We start from the raw sequence: 27,918 nt of genomic DNA, 5'->3' as shown, positions 1-27,918 counted from the left end.
CCACTCGGGTCCCCAACAATGAGGATCTTACAAACTAGATCACCCTCGGGGAAATGCGCCACATGGCCGTAGTGCCGTAACTGACGCCCCCTCACAATGCAGGTAGTGTGCCTCATTCGGGACTCCATGAGCAACTGCTCATTCGACACAAAGTCAAACCAATGGTACCCAAGGATTTTACGGGGAGACACAGTACCAAAGGAGTCCAGTCTTCGTCTCAGGTCACTGGATTGTGTCCGTGTCACACAACCATATAGCAAGACAGGAAGCACCAGGACTCTAAAGACTTGGACCTTCGTCCTTTTGCATAGATAATGGGAGCGCCACACTCCCCTTTCCAATGACCTCCCAATCCGTCTACTCACTTCATAGGAAGAGTCACTTGTCACTGCCAAGGCAAGTAAACCTCTCAACAAGGTCAACACTGTCCGCAGACAGACACACTGCTGATGGCTGTGCCCAAGAGGTCATTAAAGGCCTGGATCTTGGTTTTTATCCAGGACTCTCGCAAGCCCAAACACTCAGACTCCTCACTCAGTCTCTCTAGCGCCCCGATCAGAGCCTCCATTGACTCTGCGAAGATCACAGCATCATCAGCAAAGTCAAGATCAGTGAACCTTTCTTCACCAGCAGATGCCCCACAGCTGCTGGACCCCACGACCTTGCCAAACACCCAGTCCATACAAGCATTGAACAGAGTAAGAGCAAGAAAACACCCCTGACGAACCCCAGAATCAACTGGGAAAAACACAGAGGTCCTGCCTCCACTCTGCACAGCACTCACAGAACCAGTGTATAGGCCGGCCATGATATCCAGCAACCCCAAGAGGATCCCGTGAATCCTCAGGATGTCCCACAGGGCAGCTCGATCAACTGAGTCGAACGCTTTGCGAAAATCGACAAAGGCTGCAAAGAAACTCTGCCGATATTCACGTTTGCGCTCCATGAGAACCCTCAGTGCCAGGATGCGGTCGATGGTAGACTACTTAGGTGTAAAACCAGACTGTTCCGGTCACTGGTAGGTGAGCACGTGATCACGGATCCTATTGAGGACGACCCTAGCAAGGACCTTATCCGGTACCGAAAGCAGTGTTATCCCCCTGTAGTTGCTGCAATCCAGGTGATCACCCTTCCTTTTCCAGATAGGGATGACAAGTCCCATTTTCCAGTCAGTTGGGATGATGCCACTCTCCCAAATGAAAGCAAAGATTGCTTGCAATGCCAGGAGGACAGCCTTACCACCAGCCTGGAGAAGTTCACCCCGGATACCACAGATCCCTGCAGCCTTTCCTCCCCTCAGCTGGTTCACCACCTGTGCAATCTCAGTGAGATTGGGTGGTTCACAGCTAATTGGAGGATCAGCCTCAAGAACCGTGGACCCAGAGATACCCAACATCCTAGCCAGAGGATCAGCTTTGAACAACTGCTCAAAGTAGCCAGCCCAGCGGGTCACAACTGCAGTGTCATCCGTAAGGACCGTTCCATCAGCTGCCCTGACTGCGACTCTCCGAGGAACAGATTCAGATGTGTGTAATGCTTCAATTTCTCTGTAAGCAGGACATGGGTTGCTAGACCACAGATGGTGTGTCACTTGCTCACAGATTCCTCTGACAAACGCCTCTTTATCTGCCCTCAGAGCCCTCACAGCCGTCCCTCTCAGTTTGCGGTACAGACCAGAGTTGCCATTGAGCCGTGCACTGCGTATCGTCTTGATGATATCCAGGGTGCCCTGCGAGATGAAACACCTCGTTCTGGGAACACCGGTAACACCAACACAACCCTCAGTAACCTTCAGGGTCTTGTCACAGAAGGTCTCCCACATCACATTAGGATCGTCTGTCGTACCCAAATCTGAAAGTTCCTTACACAAATTGCGTGCAGACTCATTAGAAACAGCCTGGTCTTGGAGTTTGGCCAAGTCCAGGCTCATTTTCCTAGTAGGTGGTAACCTACTGGACCTAAGCTGGATCCAAAGAGTAGCAACAACAAGTTTGTGGTCAGAATTCACAAACTGGGCACTTCTGTAGACCCTGCAGTTTTGCAAGAGCCTCCAGCATCTGCCCACGAGAATGTGATTGATCTCCTTCACCGCACCACCAGTATTGGAGTACCAAGTCCAACAATGCGGTTCAGGGCGCTGGAACCATGATCCAGTGATTCGCAGCCCCTGACCTTTTGCAAAGTCAAGGAACATGGAGCCAATTTCACCATGGTCGCCAGACCCATGGAGACCGAGACAATCATCATAGCCAGCCCTGTCAATGCCAGTGGCTGCATTGAAGTCACCCATGACCAGAGGAGTATCACCTCGTGGGCACCCGTCAACCACCGAGCGAAGTTGCGAATAACATTGAGATGTTGTAAAAAGGAAAAACCCATTTCTTTACTTTGTTCCAACAGCTTTTGAAACAACGTTGTATGTGGCAACTCATTTTTTGCCAACCAATACATGGATCTTAAAGCTCCCACAAAGGCATCTCTCTGTAAGTTATTTAACACAGATACAGATCTTTCAATTTGACTGATTCCAGTTTGCTCTAGTACACGCTTTCCTAAAAGGTCAGCAGAAGACTCCATGTGGGTTTTACTTTTTTCATGGTCCAGCAAGCTTTCTTTTCAAACTCCCTCCTTGGGGGGTGTTTGTTTGAATATTTTATGCACAATGAGCATCACATACCATTTTCTTTGACCATTAGCCAATCAAAATCTTTAAACCATTGTTTGTTTATGCCGGATAAGCGGTGCTTAGATTTATCAATTGGCAGAGTGTGTGCTGAAGAGATTTCCCCTGATGGACCAGCCTCCGCAATGCCTTTGGCTGTAATTGCCACATCAGGAGTTGACGCAGCACCGTCATTTGTTTGTGGCGCCTCTTTTCTGAAAAAACTGAGCAGTGTTGTTTTCTGAACACTTTTTTCTACTCATTTTGGTAAAACGTTTGGAAAAAATTAAAAGTACCTATGAATAGGACTTTTGAGTGGGAAAGTGGGAGCCTGTTGGATATTCAATGCACACTTGCACTACGGCAGGGCAAGATACGAACAAAAAAAGAATGGCAGATGGGTCACTTTAACAAAACCCTCAGCAATTCAGTGAAAAAACTTTTGCACAGTGTGTGCTGCAAGGATTTCTGCACACTTTATGCAATATGGACGCAGGTCTGAATATGTGCAAATATGAGAACGGCAGATGGGGTAACTTTAACAAAACTCTCAGTATGAGCAAATATAAAAACGGCAGACGGAGTCACTTTAACAGGAACCACAGTGAGTGCTACAAGGATTTTTGCACACAGAACACACCTAATGCTTAACACTAGAATTACCAGAGCCTACGAAAAAACTCGTAGATCCGGCCCACCTTAAATCGCTTCTTAAAACCCTTCTCACCTCTCCGCCAGCGTCTTTTGTCATCTAAATGTACTGATAAAGACAAGCTGCCAGCAGCCGGCTATTCCATCCCCCCAACGACTTAGAACGTAAACAAGCTTTTCTCAGCTCATGCCTTGATTGATTATCTGGGAGTGAAGTGGAGTTTTAGGGTAGAAATAATAAGATTGTTATTTGGAACACACGCATTTCATATGTGTTGCATTTCTACATTAATCTGTGTAAACACATTGTTAAAACAGAAATGGTTTACAATATTCTAGTAGCAAATGACAAAATGTAGGCATAAACTATATAATGTATGAAGCCTGAAGTCCAAATATCAAAAAAACACTTTCACAAAAGGTACAAAAAAAAAAGCCACCGCCAAAAAAAGCCGCCTTAGTGTGCGACTTTGACACGCATTAGCTATCACTGCTTCCGTGGCGCAACAGTATCAGTTGCTGACTGGGAATCCAAAGGTCGTGAGTTCGATCCTGCACAACTCCATTTTGAGAAGTGTTCTTATTTTCACTATTTTAGAATAAAAAGATACATTTGATTTCAGTCTGTAACAGCCAGTGTAATTTATGATATTATTTGTAAAGGTTAGCTTATTTTTTGTTAAAATTCACTTTTCATTGTCTCAGTCGCGTTCAGGATACTTCCCTACCGCCCCCCACCTGACACTGCTGTTTTCACATAAAGACGCTCTATAGTTCTGCAGTGTATCACGATACATACGACCACGTGTTTTTTCCCCCCAGTATTGCCAGTCCCCACGTGTTGCTGTATGCAGTTTCTTTTGTACTCCCGGACATGCAGAGGAAAGCCTAGTAAAGAGCAGTAACTTCAGCGCTATATGCAATCATCAGACACTCCCCATCTGATACTGCTGTTTTCACATAAAGACGCGCTAAAGCTCTGCAGTGTACTGAAGTGTCTGCATGCACTTTTCGTGGCATTATACGTGTATTTTTTGAGCATGCCCATGTAGCTCAAACACAGGAACATATGTTGATGTAAAAGTATAACAAAACAGGTGCACTTTTATTCAAGACTATAACCGAAGAAAAAAGAAAGCAAGTTACAGTAGGCGGTTGATATGACAGCTTGCGTGGTGCAATGCTAAGAACTGCTGATTTCCATTCTGTGCTATATAACTGTTAACATTTGAATCTGATGATTGCATATAGCTCGGTCTTATTCAGTGTGCGCAAGAACATGCAGGTGGCCAGTTGCTGCGTGCTACAACGCACATTTTAAAAAAGAAAGAGACAAATATATGTGACGTTTTAAAGAAATCATTTTATGACGCGAATAGTACCAATCAGAAAACATCGTCGAAGTAATGCAATATTATTTGAAAACGAACAGCGTCAGATCGGGTGTGAAGTTATACTGGCGCTGTTTGAGTCAGATCAGAAGCTGAATAAGCAGAAAAAGCTCCTGTTCTGACTCTAAGTAAAAAAGCATGAATTAATCAACAGAAATAACCGCGATTGACATTGTAAAGATAACGATTTACAGTGCATACCAATTTATAAATTCAATGTCCGTTTGAGGAAAAAAAAAAAAACTTTCTTCAAAGCTGGTAATCGAACTCACGTCTCTGTAGCACAACAGGGCTGTTGTGCCCCAAGTCAGCAAACCGTAGCGTTAAGCCACAGAAGCTGTTGTAGCATCCTTTTTGTGAAAATGTTTATTTGATGTTTGGACTTCAGGCTTCACAGATTCTATAGTTTATGCCTACATTTTGTAACATTTATTACTAAAATATGAAAAAGTTTCTGTTTTAGCAATGTGTTTACACAGATTACTGTAGAAGCGGAACACGCATGAAATGCATGTATTCCAAATAGCGATCTATTATTTTCATTCTAAAACTCCAGCAGTTCAGTCACTCCCAGATAATCAAACAAGGCATGAGCTGGGAAAACTTAGTGAACGTTCTGCGACGGTGGGGGGTGGAATAGCCAGCTGCTCGCTGCTCCTCTTAATCAGCACATTTAGAAGACAAAAGAGAGGTGAGAACGGTTTTAAGGTGGGCCGGATCTACGTGTTTTTTCGTAGACTCTGGTAATTCTAGTGTTAAACAACCGTATATATATATTGGTTTGCTATGTACTGAACAAGAAGAGAGCAGCTGTACGCTTACCAGCACTACACAGACTGCACTAAGAACAGAGACGTCACATCCTGACGCCCTTTTTCTGATATCTAACAGGCAGGTTCCACTCGACTTTTTTTATTTTATCACTCCTCCTCTCGCCAGCCCATTTCCACATCCTCTTTGCTTGTGAACTGCCACTCCGCTCCCACTATTACCATGTACAGCCCCCTCTCAAAAGCCCACCTCCCCATACTCTTTGCTTGTGAACTCTGCTCCGCCTCATCCCCGCTATTTGCTTATTCAGCATCGAGTAGTCGGCAACATCCCGCCCCGCGCCTCTCCCCTCGCCACATGCGATCCTGCTTCTAAAATATTTGCCTACCCGTACCTCTCGTCCCTTGCCATCTCTGCAGATCATTAGATCTGTCTGTGCCTGTAGATCTGCGGCTGTCATCTCGCAGTGTCTTGCAAGATGACAGCCGGGCGCTCAACTAAATTAGCCAGGCGGAGCACCTGGCTAATAGACACTAGGGAGAACACTGCTGGTATTTCCCTTTTTACAGTTATATGAAAAAGTTTGGGAACCCCTCTCAGCCTGCATAATAATTTACTTTCAACAAAAAAGATAACAGTGGTATGTCTTTCATTTCCTTGGAACATCTAAGTACTGGGGTGTTTTCTGAACAAAGATTTTTAGTGAAGCAGTATTTAGTTATATGAAATTAAATCAAATGTGAAAAACTGGCTGTGCAAAAATTTGGGTTCGCTTGTAATTTTGCTGATTTGAATGCCTGTCACTGCTCAATACTGATTACTTGCAACATCAAATTGGTTGGATTAGCTCGTTAAGCCTTGAACTTCATAGACAGGTGTGTCCAATCATGAAATATAAAGGTATTTAAGGTGGTCAGTTGCAAGTTGTGCTTCCCTTTGACTCTCCTTTGAAGAGTGACAGCATGGGATCCTCAAAGCAACTCTCAAAGATCTGTAAACAAAGATAGTTCAGTCTCATGGTTTAGGGGAAGACTACAAAAAGCTATCTCAGAGGTTTAAACTGTCAGTTTCAACTGTAAGGAATGTAATCAGGAAATGGGAGGCCACAGGCACAGTTGCTGTTAAACCCAGCAGGTCTGGTAGGCCAAGAAAAATACAGGAGCAGCATATGCGCAGGATTGTGAGAATGGTTACAGACAACCCACAGATCACCTCCAAAGACCTGCAAGAACATCTTGTTGAAGATGGTGTATCTGTACATCGTTCTACAATTCAGCACAATTTGCACAAAGAACATCTGTATGGCAGGGTGATGAGAAAGAAGCCCTTTCTGCACTCACACCACAAACAGAGTCGCTTGTTGTATGCAAATGCTCATTTGGACAAGCCAGATTCATTTTGGAACAAAGTGCTTTGGACTGATGAGACAAAAATTGAGTTATTTGGTCATAACAAAAAGCACTTTGCATGGCGGAAGATGAACACCGCATTCCAAGAAAAACACCTGCTACCTACTGTCAAATTTGGTGGAGGTTCCATCATGCTGTAGGGCTGTGTGGCTAGTTCAGGGACTGGGGCCCTTGTTAAAGTCGAGGGTCAGATGAATTCACCCCAATATCAAAAAATTCTTCAGGATAAAGTTCAAGCATCAGTCACAAAGTTGAAGTTACGCAGGGGTTGGACATTCCAACAAGACAATGACCCAAAACACAGTTCGAAATCTACAAAGGCATTCATGCAGAGGGAGAAGTACAATGTTCTGGAATGGCCGTCACAGTCCCCTGACTTGAATATCAACGAAAATCTATGGGATGATTTGAAGCAGGCTGTCCATGCTCGGCAGTCATCAAATTTAACTGAACTAGAGAGATTTTTTGGAAGAATGGTCAAGAATACCTCCATCCAGAATCCAGACACTCATCAAAGGCTATAGGAGGCGTCTAGAGGCTGTTATATTTGCAAAGGGAGGTCAACTAAGTATTGATGTAATATCTCTGTTGGGGTGCCCAAATTTATGCACCTGTCTAATTTTGTTATGATGCATATTGCATATTTTCTGTTAATCCAATAAACTTAATGTCACTGCTGAAATACTACTGTTTCCATAAGGCATGTCATATATTAAAAGGAAGTTGCTACTTTGAAAGCTCAGCCAATGATAAACAAAAATCCAAAAATTAAGAGGAGTACCCAGACTTTTTCCATATGACTGTAATATTAAATGCACTAACTTAACTTTTTCATTTATACTTTAAGGGTAGTGCAAGATTCACTGTTCCTATACACCTATAATTTGTCTCACTCCTACCTTTTTGACTTATTTGTATGCAAGGCACCCAATGGAGACATTTTTTTTCCACATTCAGCGCGTCCATAGTAACATCTCAAGGCTGCTAATTTATATGTAACAGTTAGGCTCTTCTCCACTGTTCCTAAAATGACATTCCTGTCACTGCAGGCTCAGTTTTATCTGGTAAAATGAAAATATAATAAAATGATGAGAAAAAAAACAAACAAAAACAAAACCATATACAGTCCTGGGGTGGTAATGTTCTACAAACTGCCAAAACCAGTTGCAGTAATACATCTTTTCTTGTTATTATTTAACAATGTCTCAAATGTTTTCTGACTTTTGTATGGTCCTTTAAGGTTTGTCTTGATTGGCAATGCTCCACGCAGGTAATGTATTGAGCCAACACCACTTTCCTTTGCACCAGTGTTTCTCAACTTTATGGTCTCACAACCCAGTTTTGGCTTTTTAAGTTTATTGATGAACCACACGCAGTAATTGCAAATCGGCCACTTGGTGAAATGAGCGTATTCAGGGGTCCCCATTGGTGTAACGCAGCCCTGCTGATCACTTAGGTGTCCCATCGCGATCCATTCATGAACCAACAATGGCAACCCACGATTCATAGGCAGCAACCTGGGTCATAATCCAGTGGTTGAAAAACACTGGCTTAGGTGATCCACTTGTGAGCCAAACTCTGAGTTTTGCTTGTTATTACTGACTTTAAGATGAAGAAAAGGAGAAGGTGGAGTGTCAAACTTAGTGACTAAAAGTAGTTAAGGAAGTGTGAGTGTAATTTTCTTATGAGTGAGGGACCCACATGATGAGCAGATACATTTCAAACGCTTTTGCAAGTCTTCTTTGTGTTGTGATTACCTGCTGTGTCATTATCAGCCCCATTGTTCATCATCTGGCACCCACGCAACCTACCTCTCCTTGAAATTTATCTTTTTGGATACACAGCCACTGTGCTGCTGTATAGTTACAAAATTTCCATGTGCACCATGCAGTGATAACATCATGTGTCTCAAAGTCTGTGGCCATTTTTGTCACATGATCCTCATTCCTAGTTCAAACATGTCAGGTATAAATGAAGCTGAACATGGACCCAGTGTGTGGATGCTAAGACCCGGACATTGGTTTGTGTTGCTTCGTACCTGCAGTTAGAGTATGCCTACCCGTTATTTACACCAGAACCACAAATGCAATGACCTGTACACTGTGTGACTGACATTTGGCCAATTTAACATATCACTTAATGCCTGGTCCCAAATGGAGCCAAAAGTCGGTGAAAGACCACATCTAATGAAACATTGATATCCATGGGAAAAGATAACACTAACACCTTTAAATATATGTTTGATAATTGCAAACATACCTTCTCCAAGGGGATTTATTTTAAACACTTTATTTTTTTGTGTTCTAGATTTGGCCAGATGTAAGAGAAGGACATTTCCCTGAACCATTTTGTAATGAGCATGGCCAAGAAGTAAGTACTGTTTGTTTCATAGAAATTCCTTGTAAAACTGAAAGTAAAGACTGAAAAATAACACCTTTGTTAAAACTGATTTCACTATTTTTACAGCGTTTACTTATTAGAGCGATGCTTTCAGAAGATCCAAAAAACCGACCAACAGCAAAACATCTTTCCAATCGAATGGGCAAAATGATAGAAAACAATTCTCACAGTTCAAATACTGTATAGGAGACATCTGTGAAGACATGGGAGAGACTGTATAGCTTCATATGTTGGATTCTAAACAAATGTATATCCTTCTGGAACTTAGTGGACTCCGTTTCTTGCGGTCTGAAAAGAGGCAAAAGTCAGGGGGGTGTGCTTTAAGGTAGCCTTATGAAGGCAACAGTTACCCAAGTGCAAACATTTTTTATAGACCTTTTACAGTCTTTTAAACATTAGCCATCATGGCAACCTCTTATTCTTCAGACTCGGTCTTAGGAAATGGAATTGCAAAAGGCATTTCTAAATACTCCCAATGTGAGCTCGCTTGTTTGTCGTTTACTTCTATTCCGCAATATATGATCACATTTAATGTGGGAAATATCAGCTAAAATTTTTTTCTTGATGAAGTAATCATGGGTCATAATACTGTTTTTATAGTTTTAATTGTGTAAATTGGAAATGAAAATCAGGTCTCTGAGAGTTTGATGTCAAATATGCTTAATCTATAATGTAAATGAAATTAGTTTTAAGTTATGTTTGCACTTGTCACAAATGAATGTCTTCAACAAGATCAAGTGTTCTGTTTAAAAAAACGATTATTGCACGCAATTGCACCAAGCTACGGCTTAACCATGTCGATCCCCACTCTCATTTAGATGCATAACTGACTTGAGTTCCCTACCAAGTTACATTTAGAGACGGAGGAAATCCCTGGAAAGAGAAGTGTCATAAGAAAAATTGCTGAACATTAACTGCACATCCAGTCCAGCGTACTGTTTTTTACTGGGTTATAGCATGTTGGAAACTATTAACTCTCTAACTGTTAACATCTTGAAAGATTACCACAAACTGCGAAAGAAGGCGCAGCATGTAGAGTGATTTTACGGGAGTATGCTTTTATGGGGTCTTTTCTATGTATGTTGTCACAAAGTACTAAACAGTGACTCTTCTAAACATACTAGCTTGATGTCACAGTTGAGATGTGTTAAATAGAAACCAAGTCTGTGCTCCAGAGGTCTGAAGCATCTACATTGTGTGGTTTTTCTGCTAAACAATTGTCGACTTTTAGTTTGAGTCTTGGGTGAAGTATGAAAAAGCAGCATGAAGCTGCGTTAAAGCACTTTATTTAATAAATTGTGCCTTTTGTCGACAGATGAGTGGCATCCTATGTAATGGGTAATGGGCTTAAAGGAATAGTCCACCCGAAAATATTTTATTTTATATGTATTCTATATGCTTTGTAGGGATTGCTGAGAAAAAATTTTAATCTCATGTTTTCATGCAGAACAGCAGTAACAAAGCTTATGGTTTAACGGAAGTAGGCAGTCACCAACGCTGGACAACAGCAAAAAAATGTCAAAAGTCCATAGGGAAAAATCTCCAGTTACTCTTTTTTGTTTTTTTTAGTTATATACACCAAAACGTGGAAAAAGCAAGCATTTTTTGCTTAAATATTGTTACATCGATTCCTCTGGTAAAACAAAAGCAGCCCACAACTTGTAAGCCCTTTCACATGAAGTTGTGCTTTTCAGTTGAAGACCTTCCTCTCACTACACTAATCAAGAATCCTGTCTTCAGTTCAAAAGTGTGACCCCTGTGTGAAAGGAGTGTGGGCTTCTTTCATTCTACCAGAACAGGGGTCCTCAATCACAGTCCTGGAGGGCTGCAGTGGCTGCAGGTTTTTGTTCTAAAATTTCATGGCTTGTTAGTGCTTTAACTGTGCTATGTCAGGTAATTCTTATATTCTGGATTTTCTTTCCCTTTCTAAGGATATCATCCAAATGACTTGAAGGCTAAAATGGATGAGTAATTCTCAGTCCTTCACTTTTTCCTCTTCAATTTCCTTCCAAGTATTTAATTTAACCCAATAGTGCATGATAAATACACACGAGTGGAAATGGTAACAAGCTAAATGGAGACATTCTCGTCTCTTTTGTCATTTGCATGTTATTGCTAATTAGGAGCAATTAAAAGCCAAGAATATGGCTGTTTAAGACTAAAATAAGCAGTAAGGGTTCAAAATCTTAACGAGCGAGACAACTAAAGTGAAACAGAAGTGTTACTTGAGCAATAAGTGCTTCTTATTAAGCATTTGGGTTGGAGCAAAAACCTGCAGCCACTGCTGCCCTCCAGGACTGTGTCTGAGGACCCCCGTACCTGAGGAATTGATTTTTCAGTATTATTATGTAACATAAGTAACAGAAGATTTTTTGTTTGATCCAGTATTGGTTGCCACTCTCTTCTATTAAAAAGCATAAGCTTTGACAAATAACGTTTAAAAAAAAAAAAAAAAGACTATTTTTCACTGGATATTCCTTTAAGGAAGGCAGTTACTTCTGTGTCATTTGAAGAAAAGCGAAAGATGTGCAGTCCAAATGAATCCTAGCCTCAGTGTCTTTGAATCATGTAAGCAGTCCCACTGTATTTGCTAACGTGTGTAAAATTTGACAAGAGTGGACGCAGATCACTGAAGTAATAAATTGTCAGATATCATTGAGTGGACTGTCTCTTTGTTTCATTTTGTTTGCCATGTTTCCTTTCCTTTCCAGTTGTTCTTGTGTTGAATATCCTCTGCTTTTGGCACCACTCCGGGCCTCTTGCTTCACAGTGACTAGGCTGCCGTCACCAGCCTCAGGGTTTGCTGCTTAGGGGTGGCCCACTCGTCTAGTGGTTAGCACTTTTGCCTCTCAAATACACATTCAAATTCCGTGTTGTTGTCAATGTAGATGTTGCCTGTTCTCTCCCCGTCAACACGATTTTCCACCAGTCGCTTCAGATTTTCTCACACATCCTTATGGACGCATTGTTGAGTTAATTGATGACACTATTTGGGGGTGGTCTTCCTACAGGGTGTTGACATGTTTGTAAGAATACAAAAAAAAATACATTTCACAAACCTGTTCCCTCTGAAGACACATCATGAAAAAACTGGAGTACTGGGCGTCACATTCTCACATGGAGAAGCTGTGTCCAAACTCTGGATCACTGAGCTAAAGGAAGTGAGAATTCAGGCATCTGATTTCTAAACTGCAACTGCAACGATGTCTGTGTCTCTTTTCAGCCTCACTACATTGTGGAAAGTAAAGAAGTATGACACCAAGTCCTGGAGGCCTTCCTCTTCCTTCAAGTCCCCACTATTTAGCATCTCTGAGGAGCTACATTAAGCCAAACACCTGGCCCACCATGACAATAGAAAGTACAATCATGGTGACCTCAGGATACTTGAACTGCCACAATTTCATGCTTTTCATCAGTCATAATGGCAACTTGTGTCTGTGAGGCTGGGCACTCAGACCGACAGATCACAACACATACTGGCTCTCAAGACAAGATGATAATGACGACAGTAGGTAGGTGTCTCACGTCCACCCAGAAGAATCTGGAAGGCCCTGAGGAATAGCATGAAATGACAAGCAAATCACACAACCGCTACATCTCATCAACACTTCCCACCATCGACAGCACAGGTGTCAGCCTCACTTCTTTTTAAGAGGCAGTAACAGCAGCAGATTTTCTTTTCAGTCGCATTCTTCATTAGTAACCAGTCATTTCAGCTAATGATACTGTCACACACGTGCACTTGGGAGTCAACCAAAGAGCCCAGAAGATGGCAATTCCACGCCACACCAGGGGGCGGTGGGTTGCGCTAAACCTCTCTCTTTTCTATCCGCAGATCAAACACGAGAAATTCTGCCTGTGTCCGATTATGGTCCAACAACGTCACTTCCTGTTCCTGCCCCAATGACATCACTTCACTTGAACCGCCTTAAAAATCCTCCATACTTGAGCAGTTCTGTTTTGGACTCATAACCTGTACACATTGTATGTAAATTTAAGCCTTTTGTAGCCAGGGAAACTATACGGGTAGCTGCTCTAAACCTTTGTTGTGTGTCCGGCTGTTTCTTTCACAGAATACACTTCTTTGGCCTTAATCTCAATGGACCTACCTCTTGAGATTGTCATTTTTTTGTCCTCCTTAAACCAGGGAACACAACTTGTAGTCGGGGAGGATGTTAAACTTCCTTTTTCATTGCCTTGAGGAGATTCCCTACTACATGACTTTGTGACGTGTCAGCAGCACAGTCTCCTATTACCAAAGCATTGCGAGCCAATAAGGTGCTGACTTTCCAGGTAATGGCCTTCCATATTCCTCAGTGCTGCATTATATGCACTGTACTTCTGGGTGAGCACTCAGTGGTTGTCTTGGAAAGGTGGTGCCCACCCCTAAAGTACTGCTGTCACTGTCCTGCTCCACAGACAGATTGAGGAGATCGTTCCTCCCCCAAACTATGCGACTCTTTAATTTAACATTATACATAGTTATTGTCTGTTTTTTCACCTGCATTATTATCATTCTTTAATTTAATATTATTTATTGTATCAGTATGCTGCTGCTGAAGAATGTGAATTTCCCCTTGGGATTAATAAAGTATCTATCTATCTATCTATCTATCTATCTATCTATCTATCTATCTATCTATCTATCTATCTATCTATCTATCTATCTATCTATCTATCTATCTATCTATCTATCTATCTATCTAAAGCCAAAATTAAACCTCTTTGATCCTGTCAGGGCAAGTCACAGATTGGCTGGACCGATTTGCAGAGAGAGTTAAACTAAACGACTAACAGTCAAGGGAGAGCGCCACAACTGCCTCCTACTCGCTAAGGTTACGAAAATGATGACACCGACTGAAAGTTCTGATTGGACATTTATGCATTTGCCATCCTGGGTTTGAGAAAGTTCAGCTACAGAGAAGAGCCTTAGTTTACTGTTTTACCGCTCATGTACTGTATATTATTCTTCTCAACATGTTTGATATGCGGGGACCGTAAACATGAGACTTGGTGCCAAGAGATTGTCCCAGGGCCATAGCAAAAAGGACAGCGGCTGTACAGGCTTTAAAAAGATCGAAGAGCAGCGCGACAGCAGCACTGACAACGCGAGCAGCATTATACGTCCTGCAAGAAAGAATTTAACCACAGCCGGGGCTGGAAATAAAGGACAAGTATTGTTTTTACAACGTCACGTGAGACCAGGCAGTGGGCCATCATTTAAAACAAGTCCACAGACATCTAACCTAGCAGTTGTTGGATTGCTTTTGGCAGACAAGCATCATGTGCTCCCAGCTCTTAAAACAACGACATGCGACAGGCAGAAGAGGCAGCTCACAAGCAGCAAAAAGACAGCAGATGATCCAAAGGCATATCCTTAGTGTGCGTTCAGCCGCCTCCCCACCCTTCACAAAATGAGCAGCATTATGCGTCTGGCAAGAAAGAGATGTAACCACGCACTGGGCTAGAAATAAAGGACAAGTATTGTTTTTACAAAAGTTTTTAAAGTAAAAGTGAAAATAATGCATATGTAACAATTCCCAAGAAAATAACAATCTCTTTAAATTGTAGATTGCCTGCCTAAGGTAAAGTCATCCCTGATGAATGGGGATGTGGGAATGAGGGGTCCTTTCATCGGATTAGCGCTATATCAGATGTGGAATGGCAAAATGGGGGAGGCAGCTTGATGAATGAGGTCTCCAGGACTTAAAACAAATCCAAATCATATTATGTGATATCATCTAATGTGAAATTCTACTCTGTACTTCTAGAATTTTTATTTTTATACTGTATTGAGGATTTATTCTGTTCTATGTATTGTACTTTATTTTATTGACCCCCTTCTTTTTGACACCCACTGCACGCCCAACCTACCTGTAAAGGGGTCTCTCTTTGAACTGCCTTTCCCAAGGTTTCTTCGATTTTTTCCCTACAAGGGTTTTTTTTTGGAGTTTTTTTCTGGTCTTCTTAGAGGGTCAAGGCTGGAGGGCTGTCAAGAGGCAGGGCCTGTTAAAGCCCATTGCAGCAATTCTTGTGTGATTTTGAGCTATACAAAAATAAATTGTATTGTATATCTGGTAAACCAAACACGGGGGTGGGCGAGCGAAGCAAGCAGGGGGTGGAGCCCCCTAGTTTTATAAAAATAAATGACATATAACTAAATCATTAACAAATTACACAGTTTGCTTTGAATTTATAAAACTTAAAAAAGGTGCAAGATGCCATGTTGATATCAAATTTCAAGCTCAATGTCAAATTTTAAAAACGTGATATCAAATTTCAGAAATGTGATATCAAAATGACAAAATATAATGTGAGAATTTAAAATACATATGCATACTTTGATGAAATAAGAGGACAAAAACCAAGAAAAAGATTTGGGGAAGCTTCCCCATATGATGTCCTGCATTCAGGTAACTCAAAAAAAGACAGTAATATGGTCAAAAAGTTGAAAAAACATTTGACCAAACGACAGACAGTCAGGTTATTTAAATAATGGTGGCAGGAAGGGAGTTGAGGGCAGACAGGATACAGTGTCATCATGGGTGGCCGGAAATGACGTCATCAGAGCTGGACTGGAAGTGACATCATCATGGTTGGCCAGGAGTGATGTCATCAAAGGTGGGTCAGAAGTGGTGTTTTTACAATGAGCCGGAAAAGATGATACCAAGTGGAACTGGAGTGGAAAAGAGTTTTAATCTTCTGGGGCCTCATGTATAACGCCGTGCGTAGACCTCACTCTATAACATGGCGTAAGCACAAAAGCAGGAATGTGTGTACGCACAGAAAAATCCAGATGCAGGAATCTGTACGTACGCAAACTTCCACATTCTTCCACTACATAAATCCCGATCAGCGTGAAAAGTAACGCACGTGCTCGCGCCTTCTGTCCCACCCCAACTCCTCCCAGAATTACACCTCTTTGAATATGCAAATCAATATAAATAGCCTTGCTGTGAAAAGACAATGGGAAAAGCACAGGGGAAATATAAGAATTTCAGTGAATACCAAGTGGAAGCAAAGGAAAAACGTACTATTTGTTGATTTAAACAGTGGTATAATCAACAAAAGGAAGTTGATCGAGTGACAGAGTGTCGGAGAAACTCAAAAGCTCAAGTTCACAAAGTCGCACAGTGCCCGAAATAAAAAAGAAATCACATATCAAAGTCGCCGTGAAAAGGCAAGTTGTAGCCCACCGTCTGAGTGTCATATGAAAGCTTATTAGGGTACAGACAAAAAAATAGGCACACAGTGGGAAAAAAGCACGAAATGTCAACTTTAATCTCGAAATGTCCACTTTAATCACGTAATTTATTTTGCCATTAAAGTAGAACATCATAAACTTCATCTTAAAATCGTTTAATTTACTAGTTTCTCAAATCCCACTGTAACTAAAGTAGGACGTTAAATGCTTTGTTCTGTATTTGATCTTCTTTGTGCTCTGTGTGTGAATCACTACCTGCTTCTTAAACGGGCTTTCTCTTTCTCCGACAGGACACATAATCCATTACATTCGTGATATTACAGCTCTCTGAATAATTAAAATACTGAGATGTATACGTGATATCTTTTTCATGATGATAGGAATGAAAGCATGTTATTAAACATGGGAACACGGTGGCGCAGTGCTTGTTCATGTCTCACACAAGAGGCTTGCTGCACCATGCCTGGACCTTCAATGAAATAATTTATTACAGAAGTACTGTCTCTTTCAAACGTACTAACCTCCAATTCCTGTCCTTACTTTTCTTTCTCCAAATACCCAATCACCACACAATCAGCTCTGTAATAGACGTGAAGCCATTTGTAAGCTTAGAACGCCGATTCTTCAAAACTTTTAAGGAACATTGAAATATCTTCGTAGTACATGTTTAATTATTCTATCCGTCTATCTTTCCAGTGTCACGTCAGCACCAGCAAGAATACAACGCAATGCAAGAACAATCCCTGAACTAGCTAGCGCTGCGGCACCGTGTCCTCACATGTTTAATTATTAACAATACAGATAATTTAAATGAAGTTAAAGTTTTATCTGTATAATATAATCAACATATTTTGCTGCATTTCATCTTAAAAATGATATCGTCATCACATGTAAATACGCACTTCATGAAGTGGCGCAGGTTGTGCAATATTATAACTGTAGTGCAAGTTTACAGTGAGGTAATTGTACTTATAAGTAAACAGTTCTACAAGGAGCACATGATGGACTGATTGAGTGCGTTTAGAGTTCTTGGGATGAAACTTTTTCTAAACCGTGAAGTCCGTACTGGGAAGTCTCTGAAACGTTTTGCCGTGGCTCAGGCAGCGTCTGCTTCATGCTGTGTACTGATAATTCTCTTTCCGATCAGCTGCTGCTGTGATTCACACTCAGATACAGTGATATAAATACTCCGAGTGGTGCAGTGAGAGTAATATGGAAAAAGATGATCTGCTGTGGTAACACCTAACGGGAGCAGCTGAAAGAAGAAGAAGATGCATTGAGAGTAACAACGCTAAAGCAGTTATGGTATTTGGAATACTATGGCTATTCCCTGGACCATTATATTGCTGCAGGTTAATTACAATCAGATGCATTACACTAATAAACAATATGCAGTTAATTTCAGTGTATTTATAAAGTCGCGTCAGGAATGTGGATCTAAGAAAGAAAGGGTGACCACACAGGAACAGTAGCACTGTTTTGATGCTGGGTGCCGCCAGTCTGCAAAACCGAGCGGAGAAATTGCGTACGCCAGGGTATGAGGTACCGTGGAAATGTGTGTGGCTTTACGCCAAGTTTAGGTTTTATACATCGCGATTTGAGCGTGGAAATATTCATACGCAACATTTCTGTGCGTACGCACCATTTATACATGAGGCCCCTGATGTTCTGTTAAAAGAGGGAGACCGTCATTAGCACTTCGTTCCAATCCCTTATCTGTTATTATTTCACGCTCACTTGGACCCTTTTACTGCCCCCTAAGTGCACGTTTGTGACTATACATATACTAGGGGGTTCGCCCCCTGCTCGCTTTGCTCAACAACCTCCCTGGCCTGCGCTACACGCCAGCCACTTCGCATCTCTGCCGCTCGTGTTGTGAAGAGGGGAACTGAATGCACCCCAAAGAGAGACAGACGCTCCTCCGAAACCCCCTCTTAAATGGTGATACAATGGGAAACAAACAGTTTTTTTTTACCTCCTCTTTGCTCCATCAGCTGCTGGATTAGACCATCCAGTTTGACTGAACTTGAACGGTTCTGTAAAGAAGAGTGGGCAAATATTGCTCAATCTAGATGTGCAAAGCTGATAGAGAAGTATCCCAACAGACTCAAGGCTGTCATTAAAGCAAAAGGTGGCTCAACAAAATATTGTTTTCATTTAAGGATGTAAAGCAAAAAAAAATGGGAATATTTCGAAGGGGGTCATTCTTTTCTATACCACGTAGCACCTTATCATACATTTACATGCAACTCAAGGTGCTTTCCACAGATTAATCAACAAAAACAAAGATATACCACATTTACTTGGATTATTATCATTAATTAATACTATGAAAAACTCTAATAAATGTTATGTATATGAAATACAAAATCAACAAGGTATTGTTAATCAAAATTTAACCACTAAAGTGCAAAACAAACCTTCACTCTTATCAGAAAAAGTTTTTCTAGTTACAATATTTATACATTAAGGCTGACAATAGAACAACCAGATCTAATTAATCGCTCACCAATACCTTAAACATCTGCTGTAACAACCAGTGCTACGTACCATTGTGAAGACGGGGGCTGTACACACCCCAAGGAGATACGGCCACTCCTCCGAAACTCCTCTGAAACGGTGATACATTGGGAAACAAGTAACAGTTGCTTTATTTACCACCTCTTTGCTCGATCAGATGCTGGCTTGGTGCTGTTGCCGCCGTGCTCTGTGATCTACATTTCGTGTGACGCTTCGAACATTTAAAAGCCTGTACAGCACATGAATATTCAATCTCTTTTCGCTGTTCCATTATTTCACCAAGTAATATTTTCACTTTATTTGCGCTAATGCAATATTTACTCTCATGTTTTGAGACTTTCAAATTTTCCTACTTCCATTTTTTCTATCCTGCTCTGCTTGTGCATCATGGGACTTGCTTCCAAAGGTTATAAGTATGACGTGACTTGTCCGTCTTGCGGGAAGTGAAAGTGTCTCTCTATCTCTGTTCAAAAGATTTATCTTCAGAAGATCACGTCTTGTCGTAAGGTTTTTTTTTATAATTGAGGGATATATTTACATTTTACCTAAGAAAATATGTACATGGCAACCCATTGAGTAGAAACAGTTTGATGTTCTTAAAGTTAATGAAAGGAAACAAAAGCAAATAAATCAATCCATAGCAGTTTCTGTTGATTGACGATGTAGGTGAAGTTCTTGAAGCCTGAATGTGAATGTTTGACAAGCTGACACGGAGGAGAAGAAAACCAAAAACTCCTACGATAGGCCATAGGAGAAACACAAACCTCTGGAGGGTCACGGTCAGAAGACAGAGATGAGCAAATCAAATCGTTAGGTCTGATGGTAATCGGTTTCTGCATCATGGAAGTCAGAATGACTTTGGCCAGCTGGTCGCCCTTCCTCCACTTGGCACAGGTGATACATTTGGCACAGTCATCAATAAAGGTGTCCAAGTCCTCCTCATTTCCTTCAGTACCCCAGGTGACTTCAGAATAGAACACTTTGAGCAGTTGTGGGTGGCACATAGCACCACCACAAAGGATGGGAGACAAAAAACATAAAAAAAGAACGGATTAATGCAGGGTGCTTATTAATGCATCAAGGAGCTAAACTTGCAATCAGATTACTATATTATAATATAATTACTGGAAAGCCAGACTAAAGAAGGGTTTTTAGAAGTTTTTTTGAAATTTTCCACAGATTTTGCCTGACTTCCACATTATTCCACATTTTCCTGAATATGTTCAGAAGCCATTAAGAAGGCAAACAGAATGTCAGGTTATATAGCGCCTTGATGTGTGGAGTACAAGTCCAAGGAGGTTCTGCTCAACTTTATAACACACTGGTGAGGCCTCATCTGGAGTACTGTGTGAAGTTTTGGAGATTAAGAGGAGACATGATGGAAGTGTTTAAAATTGTGAAGGGAATTAGTCCAGTGGAATGAGCTCATCAAGAACTCGAGGACACAGTTGGAAACTTCTTAAGGGTAAATTTCACACAAACATTAGGAGGTTTTTCTTTACACAGAGAACGATAGACACTTGGAATAAGCTACCAAGTAGTGTGGTAGACAGTAAGACGTTGGGGTCTTTCAAAACTTGACTTGGTGTTTTTTGGAAGAAATAAATGGATAGGACTGGCGAGCTTTGTTGGGCTGAATGGCCTGTTCTCATCTAGAGTGTTCTAATGTTCTAATATTTTTAGGTGTGTAAGAACAGAATACTGCATCACTAGTACTTTTATGCTTAGATCTTGGAATAAGCAAACTAGAATTTGCACACCTAAGACTACAATTTGGTACATAAGGAAACAGGCATTCTGAGATGTAGATAGGCTTAAGATTATATATACAAGTAGAAGTATTTTAATTGATTCTAAAGGACACTGGCAGCCAATGTAAAGACATCAATATTGGGGATATACGCTCATATTTTTTCCTTTTGCTTAAACTTCTTGCTGCTTCATTCTGGACAAGCTATAGCCAATTTATATCATTTTTAAGGTAAATCTCTTAGGAGAGCATTGCAGCAATTTAGTCAGCTAAATACAAATGCATGTATTGATTTCTCTGCATCTTTAAATGTTATAAGAGATCGCACGCTTGCAATGTTCCTTAGATGGAAGAAAGTAGTCGTGGTAATATTATTAAAATTAAGGTCAGAGTTAATGATAACACCTAAATTCTTGACCTCTGGTTTGATTTGCAGGGCCAGATGATTAATTTTGTTTCTTTAACCCACACAAGTGCTGAATGAATAACACATGCAGAGCTCTTTTAGAGACTTGCTTATCATTTGCAGGAACAACGTAAGATATTTCTTAGACCTAAATATTATTTTGGTTGACAAAGAATACATTTAAATATACAAAGGCTCAACATCTTTGGCAAGAGGTCATTTGTTAACTAATGAATGTCTTACTTTATCGCACTGTTCACTATTGGACCTCAGGTGATAAACCTTGGAGTTTGGCTCACAATCTCACTTCCTTACTACTTCAGGTGCTCTAAATATTTACCTTATTACTTCAATCGCTCCAGAAATAAAGACAAAGTATAAAAATTTAAAAGCAGCTTGGTATTTATTAAAGAACAATAATACCAGTAGAGGATAGTATAAAAGAAAATGTATATTGCAAAGTCTGAATATACATATAATCTTTAGAAAAAGCTTACAAAAAAGTGTCAAAGATGAACGTCCTTGGGTGGCTTTCGATCTAGGAGTCAGTATCATTCATGAGATGCTTTAGCTGACGATCAGATGAAATCGGTCACACGTCTCTCTCCCACTCTTTACATCGCTTCACTCTCTCCTGACGTCGCTCTCTCTTCTGTCCCACAGACAAGTTGTATTTATTTTAAAATTCCACGTGGGATTCCAGAACACACATTTAATTGGCTGTCTGTCAATATGATAAATGACTTTGCTTAAAGTTTTTGATCTTTTAAGTACGTCCGGCATTTCTTCCTTTCCCAAGCTGTAAACCAATTTGGCAATTCCGAATCCAAAGGGTACCCATCTGTTCACAGGATGTAAAGTAATCAATAGAGTCGGAGACATCATCCTAATCTTCCACTTTGTTTGCACAAAAGTTTTAAAAGTGTGGTACAATTCAGGAAGAGGAGATGCTTTTATGTTAATTACCACCTTGTAAAGTTAAATAAAAAATATAATAAAAAATGCAATTTAAAATCACAAAACTACAGAGATGGAGTAACGGATAGACTGTTACTCATCCTTTATGTGTTTTTTCTTGGAAAATGTTATTTTTAATCATATTTCCCTTAAGACAATGGTGAAATTCTATACAATATCTGAAAGTGCCGCTGCTGAAATGCTACCGTCACCTTGTAGCCGTACATACGGTACACCATTAACATATTAAGTTCTGCTGCTTAGAGTCTAAAAAAGAAAATCTCTGGCACAGTTTTGTAATAACTTCAAATAAAAATGCCCAATTTGTAACACCCATGGTAAAATTACACTTTTTAAATTAATGTGCTGTCTGTTTAGCTACAGTTGTCGTAGTTGCAATGTTATTTCATAATGTTGCAAGTCAAATTTGTATAGATTTTGCTGTTTGTATTACCCTCAAACTTACAGTTTCTGTTTCAAAGTGGCAGTGATATGTCCTTTATACAGAAATAATGTATGATCAGCTGGAAGACGTTAAGCAGGGACTCACAGCTCGAGTTGAAACAGCGGAACAACTGGCATCTAACGCCGATGAAAAAGCCACAGCTGCGAACTCCGAATGCAAAAAACTTGGAGACAGACTTGCAGCCCTGGAGAATGGGTGCAGAAGAAATAATATAAGAATTGAGGGTATACCTGAGAAACGAGAAAGCTCAAGCCCAGTGAAATTTGCAGTAGAATTACTGTCTAAAATAATTGGAGATGACTTTAAACTCGACATTGAGATAGCCACGGCTTATCGCACAAACAGACTAAGCGCCTTTAAACCTAGGTCTTTTATTGTCCGCTTCGAGCGACTACGATGTAAGCTTGATGTGATGGCACTTCTCAGACACAAGCAAGAGATTATATTCGAAAATAATCTTATTCGTATTTTTCCCGACTTCTCACCATCAACAGCTGCAAAACGCAGATCCTACATCGACATTAAAAAGTTGCTACGGAAAGCCGATATCAAATACAGCCTCTTGTATCCCACCAAACTGAAAGTGGAAGTTCAAGATCAACATATTTTCCTAAGCAAAGAAGAAGCTGAAAAGGAACTAAAGAAGCTGTTTCCGACACTTTTTTGAAAGTTAACAAGGAGCCATATTCTATCAAGGCACGGGAAGGACCTATGATCTGCTCTCTGGATCCATGTTTAAAGAGACTGGTATTATAATTATACATCCTTTTCTTTATCTGGACTTTATATGTTTATGTTTTAAACATTAAAGTTATAGAGTTATAGACATGAGTGTGAAAATGTGGAAGTAGTTAAAGTAGGATTCGTTTTTTTTCCTTTTTTTTTTTTTAAATTATTTTACTATACCTTAAAGTAGACTGTTTAACTTCATACCCTTGGTTTATTGCTTTTTCTACTATTTATACAATTACCATTATACTATTAAAGTAGGAATCACCAGGTTTACCCTAGACTAGTTTTTAAAATCATTCCCAGGGTTGATTCTTTTTTTTTTTTTTTTAATCTTAATATCTTAACTTAAAAGCACTGAAGATTATTTCAAGCTTAAATACTGTTAATGAGAATATTTTCGGCAGATAGTATTAAGAATTTAACTACAAAAGATATCTCTGTTTTAATTCTGTAACGCCGCTGCAGGGTGGGGTTTGTTTTGTTTTGGATGTGCTCTGTCTCTTCGTATGTCAGAGGACTGGAACATCGCGAAGTGGGGTCTAGCCTCATGTGGGGAGGCAAAATGGGGGGGTGGGGGGATAAAGGGGGGAGAGAAGGAGAGCAGGTTATATCTAATCTATTCTTGTAATCCATATAATTATAAATATCAATGCAACAATAGGCTAAAATGCAATAACTCATGGGGAATCTTGAAACTAAGATTAAAACTGCCATATTACCAATTAAAACTATAAATGACATTAAAAACTCAGAATCAATGTCTCCATGATGGGACAGCTAACTTTGTGAGCTGGAATGTTAAAGGCCTGAATCACGAATTAAAGAGAAAGAAAGTATGCTCTCACCTAACAGGCTTAAACGCTAAAATAGTATTTCTACAGGAGACCCACTTACTAACCAAGGATCAGTTCAGATTACAAAAAGGCTGGACTGGCCAAATGTTCCATTCTAGCTTTATAAAGAAAACTAGAGGGGTGGGACTTCTCATACATAGAACAGTTCCATTTGTAGCATCAGAGGTAGTGTCGGACCCTGAAGGGAGATATGTGATGGTCATGGGCAACTTATATAACAGTAAAATGATTTTGATAAATGTTTATGCACCCAATGTCGATGATAAGGAATTCATGCAAAATCTATTTGCATCCATTCCCAATGTGAACACTCATAAAATTATAATGGCTGGGGACTTTAATTGTGTTTTAAATCCACTCTTAGATAGGACTCCTGTGACAGGGGGGACGACATCTAATACTGCAGAGATAATTACACAGTTTTTAAATGATCACAACTTATCAGACCCCTGGAGGTTTCTTAACCCAAACTCAAGAACATATTCGTTCTACTCACCAGTGTATTATAGCTACTCAAGAATTGATTATTTTTTTACAGATAATAATTTCCTGCCTACAATTAAATCATGCAAATACGACACAATTGTTATCTCTGACCATGCCCCTCTAGTCTTGGAGCTAAAATCATTAAGCCCCTCACACTCACCTCGCAGATGGCGTCTTAACCCTCTTTTATTGGCAGATGAGAACTGCACAGAATTTATATCCAAACAAATCAGCTTCTTCCTAGAGACAAACACGTCCACAGAGGTTTCTGCAGGAACACTCTGGGAAACTCTAAAGGCTTTCTTAAGAGGACAGATTATTTCATATCTTTCCCACAGAAATAAATTAGAAACCAAGAAAGTGTCAGAGCTAAGAAATGAAATTACTAGAATAGATGAAGAACAAGCCAGGCGTCCAAATGAAGTTCTCCACAGGAAAAGGCAGGCCCTGCATACAGAACTTAACATCTTAACAACTAAAGAAACTGAACAACTTATTTATAAGTCTAGACAGCATTACTATGAACATGGAGAAAAAGCTAATAAGCTTTTAGCTCAACAAATTCATAAACAAGAAGTTCACAATGCAATACCAGTAATCACCAACAAGAATGGAGAAGAAATCATCGACCATAATAAAATAATGCACACATTTAGAGATTACTATAAGTCTTCATATTCCACTGAGCCCAAAGAAGACAACACACAATCTAAAGCATTTCTGGATACATCACAGATACCACAAATAGATGCTTTAAGTGCTGAGGAACTGGATAAACCTCTAACGCTAACAGAATTACTAGACGCTATAAAGTCACTACAAAGCGGGAAATCATCAGGCCCTGATGGTTACCCCGTAGAATTTTATAAGAAATTCTCCACTCAGCTAGCTCCCCTCTTATTGGCAACATTTACAGAAGCTAGAGACAACCAAATACTACCTCAAACATTTCGACAAGCATTAATCACCGTCTTTCCTAAACAAAATAAGGACTTGTTACAATGTGCATCATACAGACCAATTTCACTCCTGAATAATGATGTTAAGATACTCTCAAAAACCCTAGCTAGAAGGATGGAGAAAGTGCTGCCCTCAGTAATATCACAAGATCAAACTGGATTTATTAAAGGCCGACACCTATCTTCAAATCTCCGACGCTTGTTTAATGTAATATATTCACCAGCAAAATCAAACACCCCAGAGATATTACTATCATTAGACGCAGAAAAAGCATTTGATATTATTGAATGGAATTACCTTTTCACTGCATTGGAGAAATTTGGGTTTGGCCCGAATATTTGTGCATGGATCAAACTACTGTATACCAATCCAGAAGCTTCAGTTTGTATTAATAACATTTGCTCAGACTACTTTAAACTAGAACATGGTACCAGACAAGGATGTCCCTTGTCGCCACTGTTGTTTGCAATCGCTATTGAACCACTGGCGGTTCACTGCCGAAATTCTTATCAGATAAAGGGGATTGTCAGAGAAGGACTGGAACAGAAAATTTCTCTATATGCAGATGATATGGTTTTATATATATCAGACCCAGAAAACACTGTCCCCGCTGTTTTATCAGCACTAACAGAATTTCAAAAGATATCTGGTCTTAGAATTAATCTGAATAAAAGCATACTCTTTCCAGTGAATTCACAAGCATATAATATTAGATTAGACACCCTACCTTTTACCATAGCAGATCAGTTTAAATACCTAGGGGTAAATATCACAAGTAAACATAAAGCTCTTTATCAACAAAATTTTGGCGTCTGTATGGAAAAAATTAAGCAAGACTTGCATAGATGGTCAACCCTTCATCTCACTCTAGCCGGAAGAATTAACATCGTTAAGATGAATATCCTTCCTAAACTTCTCTTTTTATTTCAAAACATTTCAATATATATCAATAAATCGTTTTTTAAACAGTTAGATTCAATAATAACCTCATTCATTTGTAACTCAAAACACCCACGTATCCGAAGAGCGACCCTACAAAGACCTCAGGCAGAAGGTGGCATGGCTTTACCTAATTTTCAGTTTTATTACTGGGCAACAAACATACAAGCCATAAAAACCTGGACACAAATAAATGCACATACACAGGCTTGGTCTGCAATAGAAGTAAAATCCTGTAGTACTTCTTTATACTCCCTGCTCTGCTCTCCAATAAATGAAAGTTATCGCAAATATACTAATAACCCAGTTGTGCTTTACTCACTCAGAATATGGAACCAAATTAGAAAGCATTTTAAGATGGAAAATCTTTTATCAGTGGCACCTCTGCAAGGGAACCACCTCTTTCAACCTTCGCAAGTATATCCAGTTTTTAATACCTGGAAAAGTTTTGGGATTAAAATGCTCAGAGATCTTTATATAGACAACATATTTACATCTTTTGAACAATTACGTTCAAAATTCAACCTCCCAGCTACACATTTCTTTTACTATCTTCAAATTAGAAATTTTGTTAAACAGACACTGCCCGATTTCCCCCACCTTGCACCCTCCACAATTCTGGAAAAAATACTGCTCAATTTCGAGGAAATAAACACTATTTCCGCAATATATAAAATCTTATTAGAGTCCCTACCTTTCAAAGATCCAAGAGGACATTGGGAAGAAGATCTCTTAATCAATATATCAGAAAAGGAGTGGAAGGTAGCAAAGCAGAGAATTCACTCGAGTTCTATATGCGCAAAGCATAGAATTATTCAACTAAAAATTATATATCGAGCTCATCTGTCTCGCTTAAAACTGTCCAAAATGTTTCCAGGGCAGGATCCAACCTGCGAACGCTGCATCCAAGCTCCTGGGTCACATGTTCTGGGCCTGCACCAAACTAACATCATTTTGGACAAAAATTTTTAAGTGCCTCTCAGACAGCCTTGGTATCACAATTCCTCCTAACCCACTAACAGCTGTGTTCAGTGTTCTTCTAGACGGACTTGAAGTGGAGAAGGACAAGCAAACTGTGATTGCATTCACTACACTCTTGGCACGCAGACTTATTTTGTTAAACTGGAAGAATCCTAATTCTCCTCTTATAAGTCAGTGGGAAACAAATGTTTTATATTATTTGAAATTGGAAAAAATCAAATTTTCAGTTAGAGGATCTGTATAAAATTTTTTCAAAACATGGCAGGATTTAATCAGTATTATTTTAGAATAAGAGAAATAACTATTACCGCATTTAACTCCCTTCTCCATCTTTTATTTACATAGATATTTACTTCTCCCTTTCTTTTGTTTAATGTTG

General features: G+C 40.0%; 1 protein-coding gene across 5 annotated transcripts in view; it reads left to right on the top strand.

The window, feature by feature from the left end:
• LOC114665731 (interferon-induced, double-stranded RNA-activated protein kinase-like) overlaps window positions 1-11,944 on the top strand; it is a 120,444-nt gene extending 108,500 nt beyond the window's left edge. For all 5 annotated transcript variants that reach the window (XM_051919651.1, XM_051919650.1, XM_051919653.1 and 2 more), the window contains exons 21-22: window positions 9,192-9,254; window positions 9,351-11,944. In XM_051919651.1, the coding sequence (XP_051775611.1) occupies window positions 9,192-9,254; window positions 9,351-9,470 (183 nt within the window). In that variant the 3' untranslated portion in view covers window positions 9,471-11,944. The remainder of the gene's footprint in view (window positions 1-9,191; window positions 9,255-9,350) is intronic.
• The last annotated feature ends 15,974 nt before the right edge of the window (window positions 11,945-27,918 follow it).

This window comes from Erpetoichthys calabaricus, chromosome 15 (genome assembly GCF_900747795.2).
Source record: "Erpetoichthys calabaricus chromosome 15, fErpCal1.3, whole genome shotgun sequence".
Classification (NCBI taxonomy): domain Eukaryota; kingdom Metazoa; phylum Chordata; class Cladistia; order Polypteriformes; family Polypteridae; genus Erpetoichthys; species Erpetoichthys calabaricus.
Note: the sequence above shows the minus strand (reverse complement) of the source record. Positions and strands in the feature narration are given on the sequence as shown.